Source organism: Chrysochloris asiatica, unplaced genomic scaffold, assembly GCF_000296735.1.
Source record: "Chrysochloris asiatica unplaced genomic scaffold, ChrAsi1.0 scaffold00009, whole genome shotgun sequence".
Classification (NCBI taxonomy): domain Eukaryota; kingdom Metazoa; phylum Chordata; class Mammalia; order Afrosoricida; family Chrysochloridae; genus Chrysochloris; species Chrysochloris asiatica.
The window spans coordinates 23,326,551-23,344,727 of record NW_006408527.1 but is presented as its reverse complement, the minus strand read 5'-3'; the positions used below and the strand labels follow the sequence as shown (position 1 = coordinate 23,344,727).

General features: G+C 42.3%; 2 protein-coding genes across 3 annotated transcripts in view; both read left to right on the top strand.

The window, feature by feature from the left end:
- Positions 1 to 3,137, top strand: part of CAMSAP2 (calmodulin regulated spectrin-associated protein family, member 2) — a 122,151-nt gene extending 119,014 nt beyond the window's left edge. For both annotated transcript variants that reach the window (XM_006834160.1, XM_006834159.1), the window contains 2 exons: positions 320 to 438; positions 1,084 to 3,137. In XM_006834160.1, coding sequence (XP_006834223.1) covers positions 320 to 438; positions 1,084 to 1,389 — 425 coding nt within the window. In that variant the 3' untranslated portion in view covers positions 1,390 to 3,137. The remainder of the gene's footprint in view (positions 1 to 319; positions 439 to 1,083) is intronic.
- Positions 3,138 to 15,992: 12,855 nt separating this feature from the next.
- GPR25 (G protein-coupled receptor 25) lies at positions 15,993 to 17,128 on the top strand. The gene has a single exon (XM_006834158.1). The coding sequence runs from the start codon at positions 16,073 to 16,075 to the stop codon at positions 17,126 to 17,128; it is 1,056 nt and encodes a 351-aa protein (XP_006834221.1). The 5' UTR covers positions 15,993 to 16,072.
- The last annotated feature ends 1,049 nt before the right edge of the window (positions 17,129 to 18,177 follow it).

Here is an 18,177-nt window from a genome sequence, read left to right as displayed (position 1 = left end):
ATCAAGGACAGAGTTTGGCCCGTAAGTTTGAAGCAGGAAGAAGATGGTACTATTAACTACTTTTCATGGGCATCTGGTGTCTAGGATTGCTATCAGGGGGCTTCCTCAGAAGACCATGGAGCCATCCTCAGGATACCCCTCTGTGGATAAAAACTGTTCTGATGAAGCACTATCCAGAGTAGTCAGAAGTGTTCTAATACAGAATTTAGTTTTTATTACAGTGTTTCATTAATGTAGGCACAACTATATTATTCAAAGGTAGTATTGCTTCTGGCTTAGGAATTTTTTTTTAATTATTATTGTTAAAACTTTAATGCAGGACCAAAGCTGTACAAAGAACCCAGTGCAAAATCCAACAAACACATAATACAAAATGCTTTAGCTCATTGCTGTTTGGCTGGAAAAGTAAATGAAGGTCAGAAGAAAAAAATACTAGAGGTAAGCATGTTTTTGTGAAAATTAAATCTGGCATTATTCTAAAAATGGTTAGCAGTCTTTCTTGTCTTCTCTATCGTTTTAAAAGGAAACACCCATTATGGGCCTAGAGTTTTCAACAGGAGCTAAAAGACCTAAAACTGTAAATTTAAATTATTAGATTGACTTATTTCACCCTCAGATTGGGTTCTTAGAGTGAAGATATACTTTAAAAGGAGGAATAAATTTAGATACCATTTTCTTGCTCGCATTCATTATCATTTCATGAATGTGGACACCATCATTTTCTTTTTGAAATGAAGTTACATAACAAAGGAGATAATCAGCGTCTGCTCATGAATGGTGGTCACAGTTTGTCTAAGACCAGGACTGAGCACAGACGTCCTGTCTTAAAGTTTCCAACGGACTGTAATATCCACACAGAGTCAGTAGAAGCAATAGCCAAAGGTGAGCTGTATGCATACAGTTTTAATTAAAGCTTGTTTTATTTTATTTAATAATCATCTTAATTTGGCTGTTAAGAATTTATATTTTAGATTAAACGTCATGTAAAATTTGTCTAAGCACTATCACAGTTTTATCAGCTTCATTCAGCAAAATGTTTGAAGGTATCATTTTGTTATTTTGTCTTGTTTTTTTCTTCCTAAGGAAATGGAGAAGTCAGATGCCAACAACTTCTTAATCTTGTTCCGGGATTCAGGCTGCCAGTTCAGGTCTTTGTATACTTACTGCCCAGAAACTGAAGAAATCAGTAAACTGACAGGGATAGGCCCTAAATCTATCAGTAAAAAAATGATTGAGGGGCTTTATAAATACAACTCTGACCGGAAACAGTTCAGCCACATTCCTGCTAAGACTTTATCTGCCAGTGTTGATGCGATTACCATTCACAGCCATTTGTGGCAGAGCAAGAGACCAGTAACACCCAAAAAACTTTTACCCACTAAGGCATAGGAGCTGGGAACTATTTGCTTCTGAACATTCATGGTAAATTTGCACTTCATCTTTCCTGTCTATAGAAAACCTTTCTAATTGCCAACAAGACTTTTATGAATTAAAACTGGACACTAAGCTCTGTTGTCAGGAACAACTGGAATGTAAACCACAGTAGTTTGGAGTACAGAAGCTTCTCACTTAGGTGATAAGTCCAAGTGATGAAGAAAATGTTGTAATTCACAAGTGTAGATGTGTACATGGTGTCAGGTTCATCTGCTTGATATGCGATATGTTGAAGCACTGAATTTTCATCTATCCTAGTTGGACTTAATTGTTGAAATATGGCTAAGATTTCAAAGTATGTGTTTTATTTGTTGTATTTTCTTTTTAAATCTTTTAACGTACATGCTTGTCTTCAGATGGTTTATTTTGCTGTTTTTCTCTCCTGGGATTTATTCTAAGATATCTTTTTTTCTGTTTAATGTGGAGGTCATGAGAGTAGGAAATCCATCTTCAGAGCTAACTTGTACCTTTCTTTATGATGCTAAGAAAAACACTAGTGTTTAGATTTTCAGTAACCCTCATGTTTTCATGGTGTAAAAGGATTTACAAATATTACTCTTCTAAGTATTTACAATTCTGTATTTATTATTCACTCAAGTATTAACATTTTTCTATTACATAAGAGGAGGAGAATGGTGTCAAAGAGCTGCTAGTAGGTTCGCTTTAAACCATGTGAGTTTTAACCAAGAGTCTGTTACAAGAAGTTACTGATTAAATCAGTGCCGTTTTTATACCACTTCTGGCCAACTCAGAATAATTTAGATTGTTCTTTTAACAAAAAAGGCTTTCTATATCTTTTAATTTAAGTCACTTTAGAAGTTGGCAGAAGTGAATGAATGACACTTTGAAATTCATCTTTCAGACTGAAGATGTAGGACTTCCTGCTACAAGTTCTCAAGGGGTCTTTATGTTCTATTTATAACTGATATGGAAATTATATTTAGAATTTCTAAACATGTACAAAGGGCTACATTTTAATTTTGAAATAGCTTCACAGTATTTTACTTACATTGAGTTTTTCTTTTTTCTTTTTAAACCTTTTCATGTGAACTAGCTTAGAAATCTTAAATTTTCCTTTCCACATGTTTTGTTCCTTCAACAGTGTGTTCCAGAGAGGGTTAGATGGGGGGGAAACTTCATTCTCAGGAAAAGACTTGAATGATTATGTGACCCTGTTATGTTTCAGTGTTGTGACAACTGTGTAAACTTTGGGGGGAAAGACAGTATTGTATCATAAGTGAGATGCTTAGTTTGTTTTCGTTCATGGGAAGTAGTAGAGACTAAAATATACACATTTCTCCAATTGAGTGGTTTAGGGAGATAATTAATGTCTCATATGATGTATTTACTTATTTAAAAAAAAAAAAAAAAAAGGAATAGGAATGAGATGTCCCTGAACTGTACTTTTCTATTATTTTAAGGCCTTTAGGCATCAGTGCATCTGGGTTATCAACACTTTCTCAAATGCTGTCAATATTTTACTGTAATTTATGTTCTTATATTTATGTATATTTGTTAAAACTGTAAAAAAAATTGCACAGACTTTTTTCCAATACCTGTGCAAGATATATGTGTGTAGCTCAAAACTATTTGTGACCTACTGTTTGCATGTAAAAGACCAGGATATATAACTCTTATATTTTAAGTGAATACATATTGTGTATATAATATATGACTATTAAAAATGGGAATGGCACATTTTACCTTTAAGACAACAATTTCTATCATGATTAGGAAATGATTGTCAACTACTTGTTTAATTAAAACTAGTTTAAAAAATAATAAACCTAATCAAAATGGGCTTTAGTAGTCAAATAATAAGCATTTTGCATTATTAAATTTATTATTTTCATTCAATTGAATTTCCCATATCAAAGCAACTTTCCTCCCAATATTATTTGGCTATTAAATTAGGGAGAGGGGAGATGAATACATGACAGTGAAAGAACTACTTAAAACTAAATAGCACCACCGTTTATTCTTAATAAATGTCCAACAATTGGAGTAAATCTCTGTAGTGTCTAAAGGTAGAATGTGAATGTTGCCATAAAAGCTCATTGCTCTCAGTCTAAGATACTTTATTAATATAGAAGAAATAATGGATACATTTCTTCAAGCTTGCAGATTTCTTTTATGTTGCAGCTTTCATTGGAATTATGTTTTTAAAATTATTCAAATGAAAATTATGCCATTTCATAAAGTCTGGGGATTTTCGCCAGCCCACTGGTGCTTTCATCATTGGAAGTCAGGTTATTATCATGATAATTGCTTTCTTTGTTAAGCTTGCCAAACACTTGTCATAGTCACCAGTGCAGATGGCCACAGTCTGCTATTGGCACACCTTTGGAAAGCTTTTAATTCCTCTTGAGTCCTTTCATTTTTTTATTTTAGGATGACTTTTAACCGTTTTTATTTGGCTGTTTAAAGCCAAATGCAGCTATTTGATGATGGTTTCATGGACACTGCTGGGCGATGGAACAGTGTATATGGTGTGCTTACCTGTCTACTCTAGAACATTGCTCATGGTTTTGTTAACATGCTGTGCTGTAAATCTCTGTCATATTTGCTATTTCCTGGTACAGTGTAGTCCCCCTCCCCCCTTCATTTGAATAAAAGCATGGCACCAAATGATTCCTTTTCTGTGTTCCTTGAATTAAAATGTGTTTGTTTTGTTTTTGTAAAATTATGTGGACTTAGGAGAATTCATCATATAGTTTTCCTGTCTCTGCCTATTTTTAAATTCTACAGTTTGAACATTCCTATTTACAAGAAGTAACAGTAATATTAGACATTGTTTGAACATGACCTTAAGGCAAAGGCAAGTTCTTTTCTAAGCTTAGCTTGATGTGCATGTTGTTGGTAAGTGCCATCAGGGCTATTCCAGCTCACAGTGACCCTGCATATCATTTCCAGAGAGTGGCTGGTGGCTCTGAACCACAGATATTTTGGTTAGCATTCCAGTGCTTAGCTACATAGTGTGGCATATAAATGTTTACACTCATTTTTTGTTAATCTTGTCTTTATTAATTTAATACCTTCTGGTGACCTAATAATTCAATTGTGCCAGAATTAACGTTTTATGCCGGTGAAATGGAATGGCTAATGAATCTCCTGGAGTCCTGGTATGGTGCTGTAGGATAAGCGCTGGACTGCTAATTGCAAGGTCAGTGGTTCAAACCTACCCAGCTGCTCCTCAGAAACCCTAAACAGGGTCACTATGAGTCTGAACCAACTCGACTACACTTAATAACAACAACAAAATAAATCCTCTAAATACATAGTAACCATGCAAAGTCAGTTCTGGACCCTTATTCCATTGGTTTCACTTTTATTTTTCTGATTCTGCTCAATTCAGATCAGGGCAATTTAAGGGAAAAAAAGATCTTCTAATAATAAAACAGCCACACACAAAAAAACCCAAACCAGTCCTCCTGCCTTAATCACATACCTGAAGAAATATCTATAGTTGCCAGGCACAGGCAAAACTGATCTACACCTCCATAATATTTTACGGGGTTTGAATGTTTAATAAATAACCGCATGACTCATGCAATACTAGAGAAAAAAACACAAACCAAGGTACCCTAGAGCCCATGCACTATTTAAGAGTGTGTCCCTTGGTTACTTCATAATTCTTAATTTGGGCAGAAGAAAATACTCTGTAGTGAATAGGAGTCTGGTAGCGTAGTGGTTACGAATCGGGCTGCGAACCTTAAGGTCAGCGGTTCGAAACTACCAGCCGCTCCGCGGGAGAAAGATGAGGCTTTCTACTCCCGTAAAGATTTACACCCTCGGAAACCCTGTACAGGGTCGCTATGGGTCGGACCCGACTCGATGGCACTCAACAACAACAACAACAACAATCTTTACTTTGTAACCTACCAATGTAGGGAAATAATTAACAACAGCATGAGAAGGAAGCTTAGCTGTAATGTATTGACTGACCTAGGAACCAGGAAGTTGAAAAATCATGGAGTATGAAATTCTGTCATCCCTCAGAAGTGGTATTAAGTACCTTTGAGTCAGTTCTGTCTCATAGCAACCCTGTATAGGGTTTTCGAGGAGTGACTGGTGGGTTTGAACTGCCGACCTTACAGTTAGCAGTCACCACACCAGGACTCCTGAGAAGTGCAGAGGTTCTTAAAAATAATAAATCTGTGTTTAAATGGGAGTTCTGCTTATGAAAAATAACAAGAGAAATGAATTGTTTGGTATACTCTGGTGGGAAACGGTACTGGGGTTGGTATGTCAGCACCTTTTCAAATAAGGTTTAGAATCTAGTTTTGGTCATCTACTTTTTGTATGTGTGTGCAACCAGACCTAGCGCGTCTACATTCCAAGTCCAGATGCTTTGACAAAAATTAAATTCGTGCATGCATTAATATCACTGTGGTAGTCATAACAAAAGAACTCCTGGCCACCACCATAAAGGCTTATGTTTATGTCAGAAAAATGGGGGTGGGTAATTTCTTTTACTTTTCGATTGCTAAGGGTAAAAGCAAGTGTGCTCACACAAAAAAGTATTAAGATCAATTAGGATTTTTTTTTAATGTGTTTAATGTGCTACTGTGGTACCTAAGCTATTTATGTACTTTATTTTTCTTAACCCCAGTCTTTTGTTGTAGGTGGCTGAATCTGACTTCCTTTGGTGACCAAACAGCCAACCAACCAGTTGCTGTCAACTTGAATTCATAGTAGCCTTTTGTGTGCGAGATTAAATTGCTCCATGGGGTGGTTTTTTGGAAGGAGATGATAGTCTCCTTCTAAAAACCTATGTGCCTCTGTAATAGCACCTTTTGGTGTTAGAAGCATCACAGAGCTAGAGGACAGATCAGTCATGGTGCCTGTAGTTTACAGTTACTTCAGCTGCATGATTCCTTGCCCCACCCAGTTATTCGTACCTTGGGGTTTGCATGTATTTATGTAAGAAAGGAAATGTGGCTCTCAGCCTCCAAACAAGTAGAAACTGTCCACTTAAATATTGTAGCTAAGTGCCAATGAGTCACTTCCGACTAATAACAACCCTGTGTAGGGTTTTCAAGGAGTGGGTGTCAGGGTCCCCTATGAGTTGGAAGCAACTCACCAGCACTTAACAACAACAGTAAAGTCTTCACCACTGATGAAAAACAGACTTTTTACTATAAAGTGGATTTTGTTGTCTTGCTAATATGCTAACCAGCATCAATACCACAACAGCAACTAGAATTAGATTGGCCCCATACTATTTTATGTCTGGATTCAAAAGGGCAGAAGAGATGAAAAATCACAATGGTAATAGAAATTAACACTGACAATATGTTGATTGTGTATTCCACAAAAGCAGTTTTATCAGATGCAGTGGACCAGGTTCAAAGATAGGGTCTCTTCCACTAAGGAACTCATAGTCTCGAGGGGGAAGAAGTTAGAACTGTATAGACAACTCACATGCTATGTGCTATAACAGAAACGAGGGCCAAAAGTAAAGGCTGAACATTATAGTAAGAGCTTTTTCATTATGCAAGTTCATGTGCTAGGGTATCTTGTTAAAACCAACTTTATGAAGGACACAGACTATCTTACAATAGGATACCATGTCTAGTTTTCTTAAGACCACACTGAGATATCACATCTGGTGATAGAGCCACACGGGCCACCTACTTGATGATCATAACATTCCACAAACTTGTGGCGTCACCTCTGATGATGGGGATCCCATGCACAATGGATGAAATGCCAAGAGGTTTGGTTTGCAACCCATTTCCATTTTGGGTTGCAAACTGGACCATTGTGGTCCATAAAGAATCTCCATATCCAGTCCTGAAGCTGCCCAACCCTATCTGTGCATCCACCTGCCATCACAACATTTTCACTTCGAAGTCTCACTGTCATACTCATTGAAAAACCAAACATCAACTTTCCTAATAAAACGAATTCTTTCTGGTCCTTATCAACCACCACTGCTGAAACTCTCCAGGTCTTCTTTTACTCCTTTCTCTGTCCAACACTAAAGGCATCTCAAACCCAGCCAGCCACCAAATGCTGTTAATCGCGCCTTGTCTTCACTGCCACCAGCCTCGTTCATATCCAGGCAATGACTAAACTCTGGAGCAGCCTCCAAGTGGTCACATTCCAATTCTCCCTCTATCTATTAATTCCATTTTCTTAAAGCACTGATTTCATCAAGTCAAAAATGTGTTTAATGTGAAGCTCTGATGTATACAAGTGGTTCCTGGATCACAACTGAATTCCATTCCTAAATCTTTAAGTTAAATTTGTTAAGATTAAGCAGTAAGGTGTGGTTTGTATCTAACCTTCAAATGTTTCAGAATATAGTATATAGTGTACCTTTTTATGCATAAAACATCAAAGAAACCCAGATACAGGAAAACATCCTTAACATCTTAATACAGTAATAACTGTTTAGATGCATCTTACAAAGTAGTAGTGTCAGTTTGTTATGATTCATTGTATGTACCTCAAAATTTTACTATGACAGGCTTGAGGGGAGGTGGTTTGTAAGTACTGGTTGCCATGAATCAGACATTTGTAATCCAGGGACAGTCTATAGAATAAAACTCACACTCCTGAGATCAGCATTTAGAGCTTTCTAAGGTTTGCCCCAATTTACCTTTGCACCAATGTCAAAATAGCCTGTACTGAGAAAAGGCTGACATTTCAAGAGAAGTCATCAATGTAGTCTTGAAAAAAATCAAACTGTGGGGAGGGAGTTTCTTATTATTTTACAGTTCAACATTGTCTTTACTTTGAATTGTAGAGACGATGGGGGTGTTGAGATGTAATTACTTCAGTGTTTGGGACCACTAACAGACTTGTTCAGGAAGGCTGCTTGAGCTTTGGCTTTGGTATAAGGCAGGTAATGACAAGACAGCCTACTTTATGTCAAAGTTATTTGTATGCAGCAGCTCGTCTCCAATAATGTGTAAGCTTGAGAAGAACCGTGCCACATTCACGTCTGTGTTGACCAACACTGTTTAGAATCTCTGAATTGATGGGAGACCTTACAAATCCAGATTTCATTGATCTGTGGGAGAATGATAGCCCTGTGGGGAACCTCCAACAAATGCAAAGGAAATGGTGCCGAATTCCTGCTGCACAGAACTAGACAGCCATACTAACTTTCTGTGAAATCAATGAAAAATAAGGGCACGTCTTAGTATAAAAGCTTCTGTGAGCAGAGTGATTACTACAAAGAGAAAAACATTACTTCCTTCCCAAATTCTGGGGCCATTTTTAAATCAAGGGACTTCCCTGATGCTTGCCTTTTGAAGTTTCTGATGGGTTTGTTTTTTACTTTTTAAATGAACGATATAGCTTTGGGCAGCCTGCAATGGAGGGAGCTAGGAGTCTTGAATTCCTTGAAAGCTGTGTTCCTCCATGTCTATCCCAGCACCCCTCCCCTCCCCTGTGTCCCCTCAGAGCTAGCAATGCTGTCTGAAGTAGATCTGACCACCAGATGATTACACAGCTGCAGGCCACCCAGCTTTCACATTGAGTCACCCCCTCAGAGGTGTGGGCTGGAGCCTGAATGCGCAAGTCTGACTCAAATGGGGTCCTTTCCCAGACACCCCATATTTAGTACCTGAAAGTTTCTGAAACAATTGAGCATCTGAAAGTTTCTGCATGGTCTCTGGCATCCAGGGTGGGGCCCCTCCCCTGGTGTGTGCCAGCTGACCGGTAAGTGGTCAGATTGCAGGGCAAAGGGCAGAGCTGCAGCCTGTCTTCTCATACACAAGGCGATCCTCCTCAACATCTCAAGGGTGTGTGGCCACTCAGTAATAGGTAATAAAATGGAGGAGTCATGCCCAGTTCACCATGGATTTAGAGAGGACGTGGAAGCACAAGGAGCCATGGGTTTCCCTCAAGCTCAGGACTCATTACTATTACCCTCCTTGTGGACCACAAAGGAACTGTCTATGGTTCAGTCTTTGCAGTAAAATCCATTCTGTCACCCTGTGGAATTCACTAGACACAGTGGGCTGTGGTGAACAGGCCTTGAAGACCCCTATATGGGGATTATCTCTGTAGAATCCCAATGCTATTGGAGGGAGAAGCCGCTCTGGGGCGAGTAACAAGACAACTGAAGATGAGAAATTCTTCATGAAGCTGCCAAGCCAGGCAGTGAGTGAAGTGCTCTGGGAGAGCCAGTTGGAAAGAGAAGAACACCTGCAAACCCTGCTATCTGGCAACAAAGAGTATCTCATTTGATCCTCACAACACTCCTCGTCAGTAAATATTACCATGCTGGTTTTAAGATGTGGATCTGGGTCAGGAAGCTCTCAAGGAGTAGAGATGGTATTTGTGCCAGGCTCTCCCCACTAATCTGACATAGAAGAAATTTACACAATAAACTAGACACCACAATAAAAGGGTTAAGAGTGTGCTTTTTAAATATTCAATAATTGATGGATTAAAAATTGTGGGGAAAAAAAGATTACATAGTAGATAGATTTTAAAAGATAATAGAGAAAACTTTTAAAAGTAAGAACAGAGTTGAATGTTCTTAGATTGTCAAGATAACATGCTAAACTTGGAAATTGCTAAAATCAGCAAAACTGACTAGAGTGTATGAAAATATGAAACTAATCACAATGAAAAATAGCTAAGAAAAAAGTCTGGAAAAAACATTTTAATCAATTGGGACAATAATTTCCCCTAAAAAAATACAAAAAAACAAAAAAACCCAGAAACGACGCGAAAACCAAACTGTCAGGGTGGAGTCGATTCCAACTCAGTGTGACCTGTAAAACAGAGCAGAACTGCCTCACGGAGTCTCCAAAGTTGTTCTCTTTACAAAAGCTGCCACACATCTTCCTCCAATGGAGCAGCTGGCGGGCTTGAACTGCCAATCTTTCAGTTAGCCGCTGAGCACTTAACCACTGTTCTAGGGCTCCTTCCTAAATAAATTATTGTTAAGTGCCATCGAATCGGTTATGACTCATAGCAACCCTGATAGGGTTTCTAAGGCTTGAGTTACCAACCTTGTGGTTAGCAGTCCAGTGCTTATCCTGCAGCACCACACCAGGACTCCTCCAAAATAAATAGTTCATACAAATAATAAATTTTTATTATAAATGAACATGTGAAGGATATTGATTACACATAGAGGAAGTAAATATGGAAATATGTGTAATCTCTTATGTAACCAATGAAATTCTGAAAATAAGGTATTTTACCTCATTACCTATTAAAGTAGACAAAAATAATTTAATGATAAACTTTTCTGACAAGAGCATATTACAGCCAATGCCCTCATACAATGTCAGTGACTCTAAAGCAAAAAGCCACAAAAATTTCCATAGCCTTTGACTTACAACATGGGCATTTGTACTATGAAAATGTTTGAAAGAAGAAAAAAGTACATTTATTTGTTCAAGACAAATTTCTATGACAGGAAAAATACTGGGAACAACCTCAAGGTCCAAAATTAAGCAATGAGAATATTAAGCAATTGAGGAAAATGTAGATTCATACGGCATTGAGAAAAGCAGACTAGAAAACTGTACAGATACAAATACAAATATGACTGAAATGGTTGTGTTAAAAAAAAATATGAAGAGCATCTTGAATGTGGAAAAATAGAGAAAATTGAGAATAATGTTATTACAAGTGAGTTCTTTACTTTTGAAAATGCCAATGGCTATTAAGAAATTCACCAAAATGGTTGTGGTATTAGGACTGGTGTGGCTTCTCTTCTTGTAGTTTCTATAATGTGATTAGATGGGATTTGTGTGTGTGTGTGTGTGTAGTTAGAAAATACACAGCAAAACATATGTCATTTCAACAATTTTTGCATGTACAATTCAGTGACACTGACGGCATTCATCATATTGTACAACCATCACCTCTATCCTTTCCCAAATGATTCCAATCATTCCAAAATGATTGTGTGCATTTTGGTAATAAAAAGGGAAATAAATATACATTAAAAAAATTTCCCTACAGAGTTAAATTTTCTGTACAAAAAAAATTTAGATTGGGGAGAGGGAAAATTTTAAGAACTGAAATATAACCGATAAGGGGCACGAATTAAATAAACCTACTCCTGAAAGCATGGAGTCCTGGTAGGGCACTTTTAGATAAACACCAGGTCACTATGAGTCAGCACCAGCTTGACGGCACTACCTGATAGCAATTTAGTTCAGCATTAGATTACTAATTATCTCCTGTTCCCAGGCTGATGCCCATCGCTGTGACAGATAAGAACCTGCCCTCACTCTAGAGGTTTTTCTCCCACGGACAAGACAAGGCTGGCCCATGTAGTCCTGTCAGTAATCAGAGGCGGCTTCATGGGGTTGGGCTCTAAGCTGGCTCATGAAGTATGCAGATAGGTGGAGGAAGAGAGAAGGTTACTCCTGGGCTTTGTACAGAGAATGACTGGGATTCTCAGTGCATCAGGATAAGCATTTCTATTAGTTGACTTATTTCTAATGATGTGGGGAGTTCACCAAGGGAAACGAGAGCAGTCTCATGGAGCTGGTCACTGAAGCCACACTGGGCTCCTAGACGCTTCCTCTTGTCCAGATTCAGTGAGGGCCTCAGGGCCCATGGCTCAGCAAAGAGAATCATTGTGTGCTCAGGACCACAGATTCTTCCTGAGTACAGAGACCATGGCCCCAGGAAACACAAGCCTTTGTGTTTTTAAAATAAACAATGTACTTCTACTTCTCCTCAACCCCCTACCTATATCTTCCTCTTGGACCGCTTGCCCTGTTCTGTTTTACCTGGCGGTTTCTCTGGTTTTCATCTCTAGCTTTCAGAATCAGTCACAGAGTCTGGGCCCACTGATGGTGGTATGCCCAAGGGGAGTAAAGTCCAGCAACACTGGGCTTGTCCCCGACTGCCCCAATCTCTATAAAGCAGACACTGCCCCTACAGGCCTCTTTAGAAGGGGCTACAGCCCCGAAACTTTTCTAGGATGTGGGCACAGCTCACGGGCAACCATGTGGCCAGACATGAGAAAAATGACTCAGAGTCTCCAGTAACAAGTTCCCACACTCTGAGGTGGAAACCCAAGCCCAGAAGCTGGAATGCCCATGCAAGGACCAGTCTAGAGCCCACTCACTAGGTGGCCTCTCCTCTTGCCTGCCTTTCTCCATTTTAAAATTGACAGAGGAGAGGAAATAAGTTCTTGACAGGAACTTATTTCTCAATTTTCCCAAAACAGTACTGCCTGATTGCCCTGTGTCTTTTTCATTCTCAAAAAATATCCTGATTTGGACCATAAATGATTTTGTTACCCTATCAGAAATCAGCATGTCAAAGCTAAGAATATTTTCCTTTTGTGGTGTTGTAGATTAAGCACTCGACCTCGAGGTCAGTTTGAACTGCAAGGTCGGTGGTTCAAACTCACCAGCCACTCCTTGGAAACTCTATACAGGGTCACTATGAGTTGGAACCCACTCAACAGCATTTAACAACAGTATATATACACTGGTGTGGCGCTGTAGGATCAGCACTGGACTATGAACCACAAGGTCAGCAGTTCAAACCTACCAACTGCTCCTCAGATAACCTATATGGGGTCACTATGAGTCAGAACCAACTTGACTGCGCCTGAAAAGAACAACAACATATACATCCACACTGTGCTCCCCACCTTCAATTAATAGGGGCCAGCAACCACATAATTGGAGTCCTGGCATGGCACTGTGGGTTAATGCACTGGACTGCTCACTAGCCGCTCCTCAGAAACCCTATACAGGGTCAGTATGGGTCAGAACCGACTCAACAGCGCTTAACAACAACAACTACAATCCACATAGTTTTCAAACAGACAAACAGACCCCAGGCCTATCTTTGACAAACACAACTGCTAAGGTTGGAGTTTTGACGCCACCCAGAAGCACCACAAAAGAAAGGCCTGGTAATCTACTTCCAAAAAACCAGGCAATGAAAACCCTCAGAAGTACAGTTCTACTCTAACATACATGGGGTAACCATGTTTCAATGGCAACTGGTCATCTTTGACTCCTCTTTGCAGCTGGGCATTTGCTGAGACCTGCGATGATGCAATTATCACTTAACCATGTCCTCTTTTTTCTGTTCCTCTTACCAGTGTTCTGAGACTCTCCCCATCCCCAAACCAATAATCATGAAGAGTCTCTCTGACTTGAACCCTCTCTAATTCACAGTTCTGCCAGTAATCTTTTCAAACCACATATGTATGTTGCACCCCTGCTCAAAAGTACCCATTGGCTCCCGAATCTCTATGGACTCCTAACCCCACACTACCCTTCGCTTCATCTCTTGCCACCACTACACACATCCCTACTCCCCAGGCTCTGGTCACACTGGACAGAGTGCTTCTTGTTCCCTGAGGTTCATGCTTCTCCTTGTTTCAACATGATTTTTCTTTTAACTGCCTCTTTCAAGTCTGACCCTTTCCCCTCTTTTCTGCTGCCCTTTAGCACCTTCCTGGAATTAACCTCAAGTAACATCTCTTAGAAAGCCTTTTCTAATTCACTCCACTCCTGTCTCTAAGCACTAAGATGATATTGTTTAGAACATTTACTTTTGATTTCTTGAATCCTGACTGTTGATATATCCAGTATGTATCTTTCTTCCTCCTGGTTAACAATGAATCTCTATGATCAAGAATTGCATGTCTTCTTAAAAGCTGACAAGCAGCCATTTAAGATACAACTATTGGTTTCTTTCCATTCAGAGTAAAGAAGAGTAAAGAAAATCAAAGACTCATGGAAACAATTAGTCCAAAAGATTAACAGACCACAGGAACCCTCAGCCTCCACTAGCCTGAGACCAGATGGTGCTTGGCGACCACTACCAGCCACTCCGATGGGAACTACAATAGAAGGTCAAGGACAGAGTGGGAGAAAAATGTACAACAAAATTCAAAGTTATAAAGAAGACCAGACTTACTGGTCTAATAGAGACTGGTGGAACCCCTGACACTCCTTTGTGTACCCTTCAAACTTGGAACTGAATCCACTCCCAGGGATCACCTATAAAGTGAACAGTAACATCAGTAAAAAACATGCTCCTCAGAACAATCAATTATATGAGAACCAAGAGGGTGGCACCTGCCCCAAAACAAAGTTCAGAAGGTAGGACAGGGCAGGAAAGATGTGCGAATGAAAACAAGGAACCCAGAGAGGGTCACAAAACGAGTATAAATTATGGAACAGGAAATTAATTTGTGCTATAAACTTTCACCCCAACCCCAATAAAATGTTCAAAATAATAACTGTACTACTTGCAATGCCCAAAATGCTCACTGTTAACTAAGCTGAATCAGACAAACTTGATAATTATCCTCAAATTTTCATCAGATTGCTGAACCGGTCAGTCCCCCATTCTTGGTGACAATGTGGTGGACTTTGGAAGGACACAGACCCAGAGCATCAGTACTAGCACTCATGAAGAGATAGATGTCTTTGAAGAAGAATTTCAGTCACCCCGAATCCCTGCTGCACCCCATTTTCAGCGGACAAGCATAAACTTTGCTCACCCATCTTCTCCACAGGACACCAGCCAACTCTGTAAGGATAGACTGCATCTCTGCCCTTCTCTATGAATTTGAACCTGACTCCTTCAGTCCCAAGTGCCTCTCCTTCCCTTAAGTTCCTGACCCTGAACTTCGGGCAAAGTATCTGTGGCTTAATTAGGTATCATCTTGTGTCGTCTTTTGTACCGAGTTTCTCTGTACTGAGTTTTTTGTGTTGTTTTTGACTAAACAGGTAGATTGTTACAGGATAGAAGAGTGTGGGGACAAGCAAAGAATTAGCAGCCATTTGGCTCTCTGCTTTTTGCCAGCTGGATAATCTGGTGCTGTAGGATCAGCACCGGACTGCTAACCATGAGGTTTATGATTCAAACCTACCAGTCACTCCTTGGAAACCCTATACAGGGTCTGAGTCAGAACTGACTCCACCTTTTGCATTTAACAACAACAATCTAGCTATACACCTCCCTCCTTGGCTTCAAACCCTTCTGTGTGAGTCCATGAGGACTTGATTTGGTCAGAAAAGCCACTCATAGGAGTAAGACATTTATCGGCAGCTCAAGAGACTAACAATAATAGCATGAGAGTCTACCCCCACACCATGCCCACCAGATAGTAGAAGCCCTCTTTTGTACGGAGGTGAAGAGGAGACAGCTGAGGCTTTATCCCGGGCTCAATTTCCTCACTGAGAAAACAGGAGGAGGGAGTTTTGCTCTTCACTGCCCACCGCTGAAGGGGACTAAGAACAGATTAGGCCTGAGGAGTCCCCATCACCTTTGGCAACCTGCCATTAGACATCTGGGACAGTAGAGCAAGTACCCTTGCTTACTTCAGAAATAAAGAAACTGAGCGACTACTAGAGAAAGTGACCATGCTCCCAGATAACTGGTCTCCTGGCCCTGGACACTTTTCTTCGTAGGACCCACCCTGCCCCTGCCCTTCCCTTTAGGCCAACCCTAAATCAGAGGCCACCATCTCTACCACAGAAGTCTGCCCCGCCCACCGCACACACACCCCCTCCTCCACCTTCCTGCCCACCCATTTGCTCCGTTTGGGGTGGCAGGAAGGGAGGTGCTGGGCACCGGCCGGCCGTGAAGAGCAAACCCCCCTCCTTCTCAGAGCTGTTGCTGCCTGCGCCCAGGGGCCCATCCGGCCCCCCTTGACGGTGACCTGGCCATGCACTCCATCGAGCCCTGGAGTCCCAGCGCTTGGCCGGGGCAGTGGGACTACTCTGGATCTGGCTCCCTAGAGGAGCTAGAGCTGTGCCCGTCCTGGGACCTGCCCTACGGCTATGTCTACATTCCTGCGCTCTACCTGGCGGCCTTCGCTGTGGGCCTGATGGGCAATGTCTTCGTGGTGTGGCTGTTAGCCAGGAGGCGGGGCCCGCGGCGGCTCGTGGACACCTTCGTGCTCCACCTGGCCTTTGCCGACCTGGGCTTCGTGCTCACGCTGCCGCTGTGGGCCGCCGCGGCAGCTTTGGGAGGCCGCTGGCCCTTCGGCGAGGGGCTCTGCAAGCTCAGCAGCTTCACGCTGGCCGCCACACGCTGCGCAGGCGCGCTGCTGCTAGCTGGCATGAGTGTGGACCGCTACCTGGCCGTGGTGAAGCTCCTCGACGCGCGCTCACTGCGCACTCCGCGCTGCGCGCTGGCCGCTTGCTGCAGCATCTGGGCCGTGGCGCTGCTGGCCGGCCTGCCAGCCCTGGCCTATCGCGGGCTGCAGCCGCTCCCTGGGGACTCGGGCAGCCAGTGCGGGGAGGAGCCCTCCGACACCTTCCAGGGCCTCAGCCTGCTGTTGCTGCTGCTGACCTTCGTGCTGCCCCTGGGAGTCACCCTCTTCTGCTACTGCCGCATCTCACGCCGCCTGCGCAGGCCGCCGCACTTGGGCCGGGCCCGGAGGAACTCACTGCGCATCATCTTCGCCATCGAGAGCACGTTTGTGGGCTCCTGGCTGCCCTTGAGCGCCCTGCGGGCCATCTTCCACCTGGCGCAGCTGGGGGTGCTGCCGCTGCCCTGTCCCCTGGTGCTGGCGCTGCGCTGGGGACTCACCATTGCCACCTGCCTGGCCTTCGTCAACAGCTGCGCCAACCCGGTCATCTACCTCCTACTTGACCGCTCGTTTCGCTCCCGGGCGTGGCGCGGGGCCTGCGGGAGTGTAGGCCGCCTAGCGCACAGGGTCAGCTCAGCCTCTTCGCTCTCTGGGGACGACAGCTCCGTATTCCGGAGCCGGGCCTGAAGCTGGGGCCCGTCCTAGCCAGTGCATTCGGTCTCGGACTCCCTAAAGCTACCCCAAGCTCGTGGAGGGGACGGAGGGGGGTGGGCAAGAAAGAGGGAGAGAAGGGAGGCACAGGGAGGTGGTTTGGGCTCCCCAGACATACCTATTCGGGTGGCAGCAAAAAGTTCCAGTCGGCTCTGCCAAGCCAGATTTTTCCAGAACCCACGAGCTATTTGAATTCCCCAAAACCTGGCTGCTGAGATCAGCTTTTCTCCCAGCTCAGGCTGCGGGTGAGGGGTCACCTCGACTAATTCTCTCCAATTCTATGAGATAAAGCAGACAACAACCTGGACACGCACAGATTCACCAAATAGAAGGAAGGAAGGTGCGTTTTCTTTTTTGCCCATGGGCCAGAATATCTGACCCAGACTCTCAGAGTGCACGCCTATGTCCAATTAGGGTTTCTATGGACACCTACAATAGCTTTTGCCTTGAAGAAATACCTTCTCCAAGTCAGACCCTCTGGCCCGCTTGCTCTCTCAGAAAGAAAGGAAGGAAAGGAGGAAGTAAGGCAGACAGACAACACAGGAATCAGTGCGTTTTGACTCATCAGCATTGTAACTGCATTTATTATTATCATTACCCACTTACCAAATCCACTGCCCCAATGAATGGATTCGGACCGATAGTGTACCCTATAGGACAGAGTAGAACTACCCCATATAGTTTCCAAGGTCATAATCATTACAGAAGCTGACTGCTACATCTTTCTTCCTAGGAACAATTCGTGGATTCCAACAATTGACCTTTTGATTACACTTAACCCAGGGGGCTCCTCACTATAACGTTTGTCACCATCAATTCAGACTTTATTTTCAAAGGTCACTAAAGCCACTGGGATCAGCCCCAATGTGAGTTACCCAGTTTATTTTCCCCAACGGATTCCCCAGAAGTGATACACCTGCCTCGAGTTTGTATCTGGAGGCCCTTATCCCCACTGTAGCTGCACCCCAGAAGTTGAAAGACTCACCTTGTGGATGTTATTCGGGCCCAATTCACTGGCTAGAGGA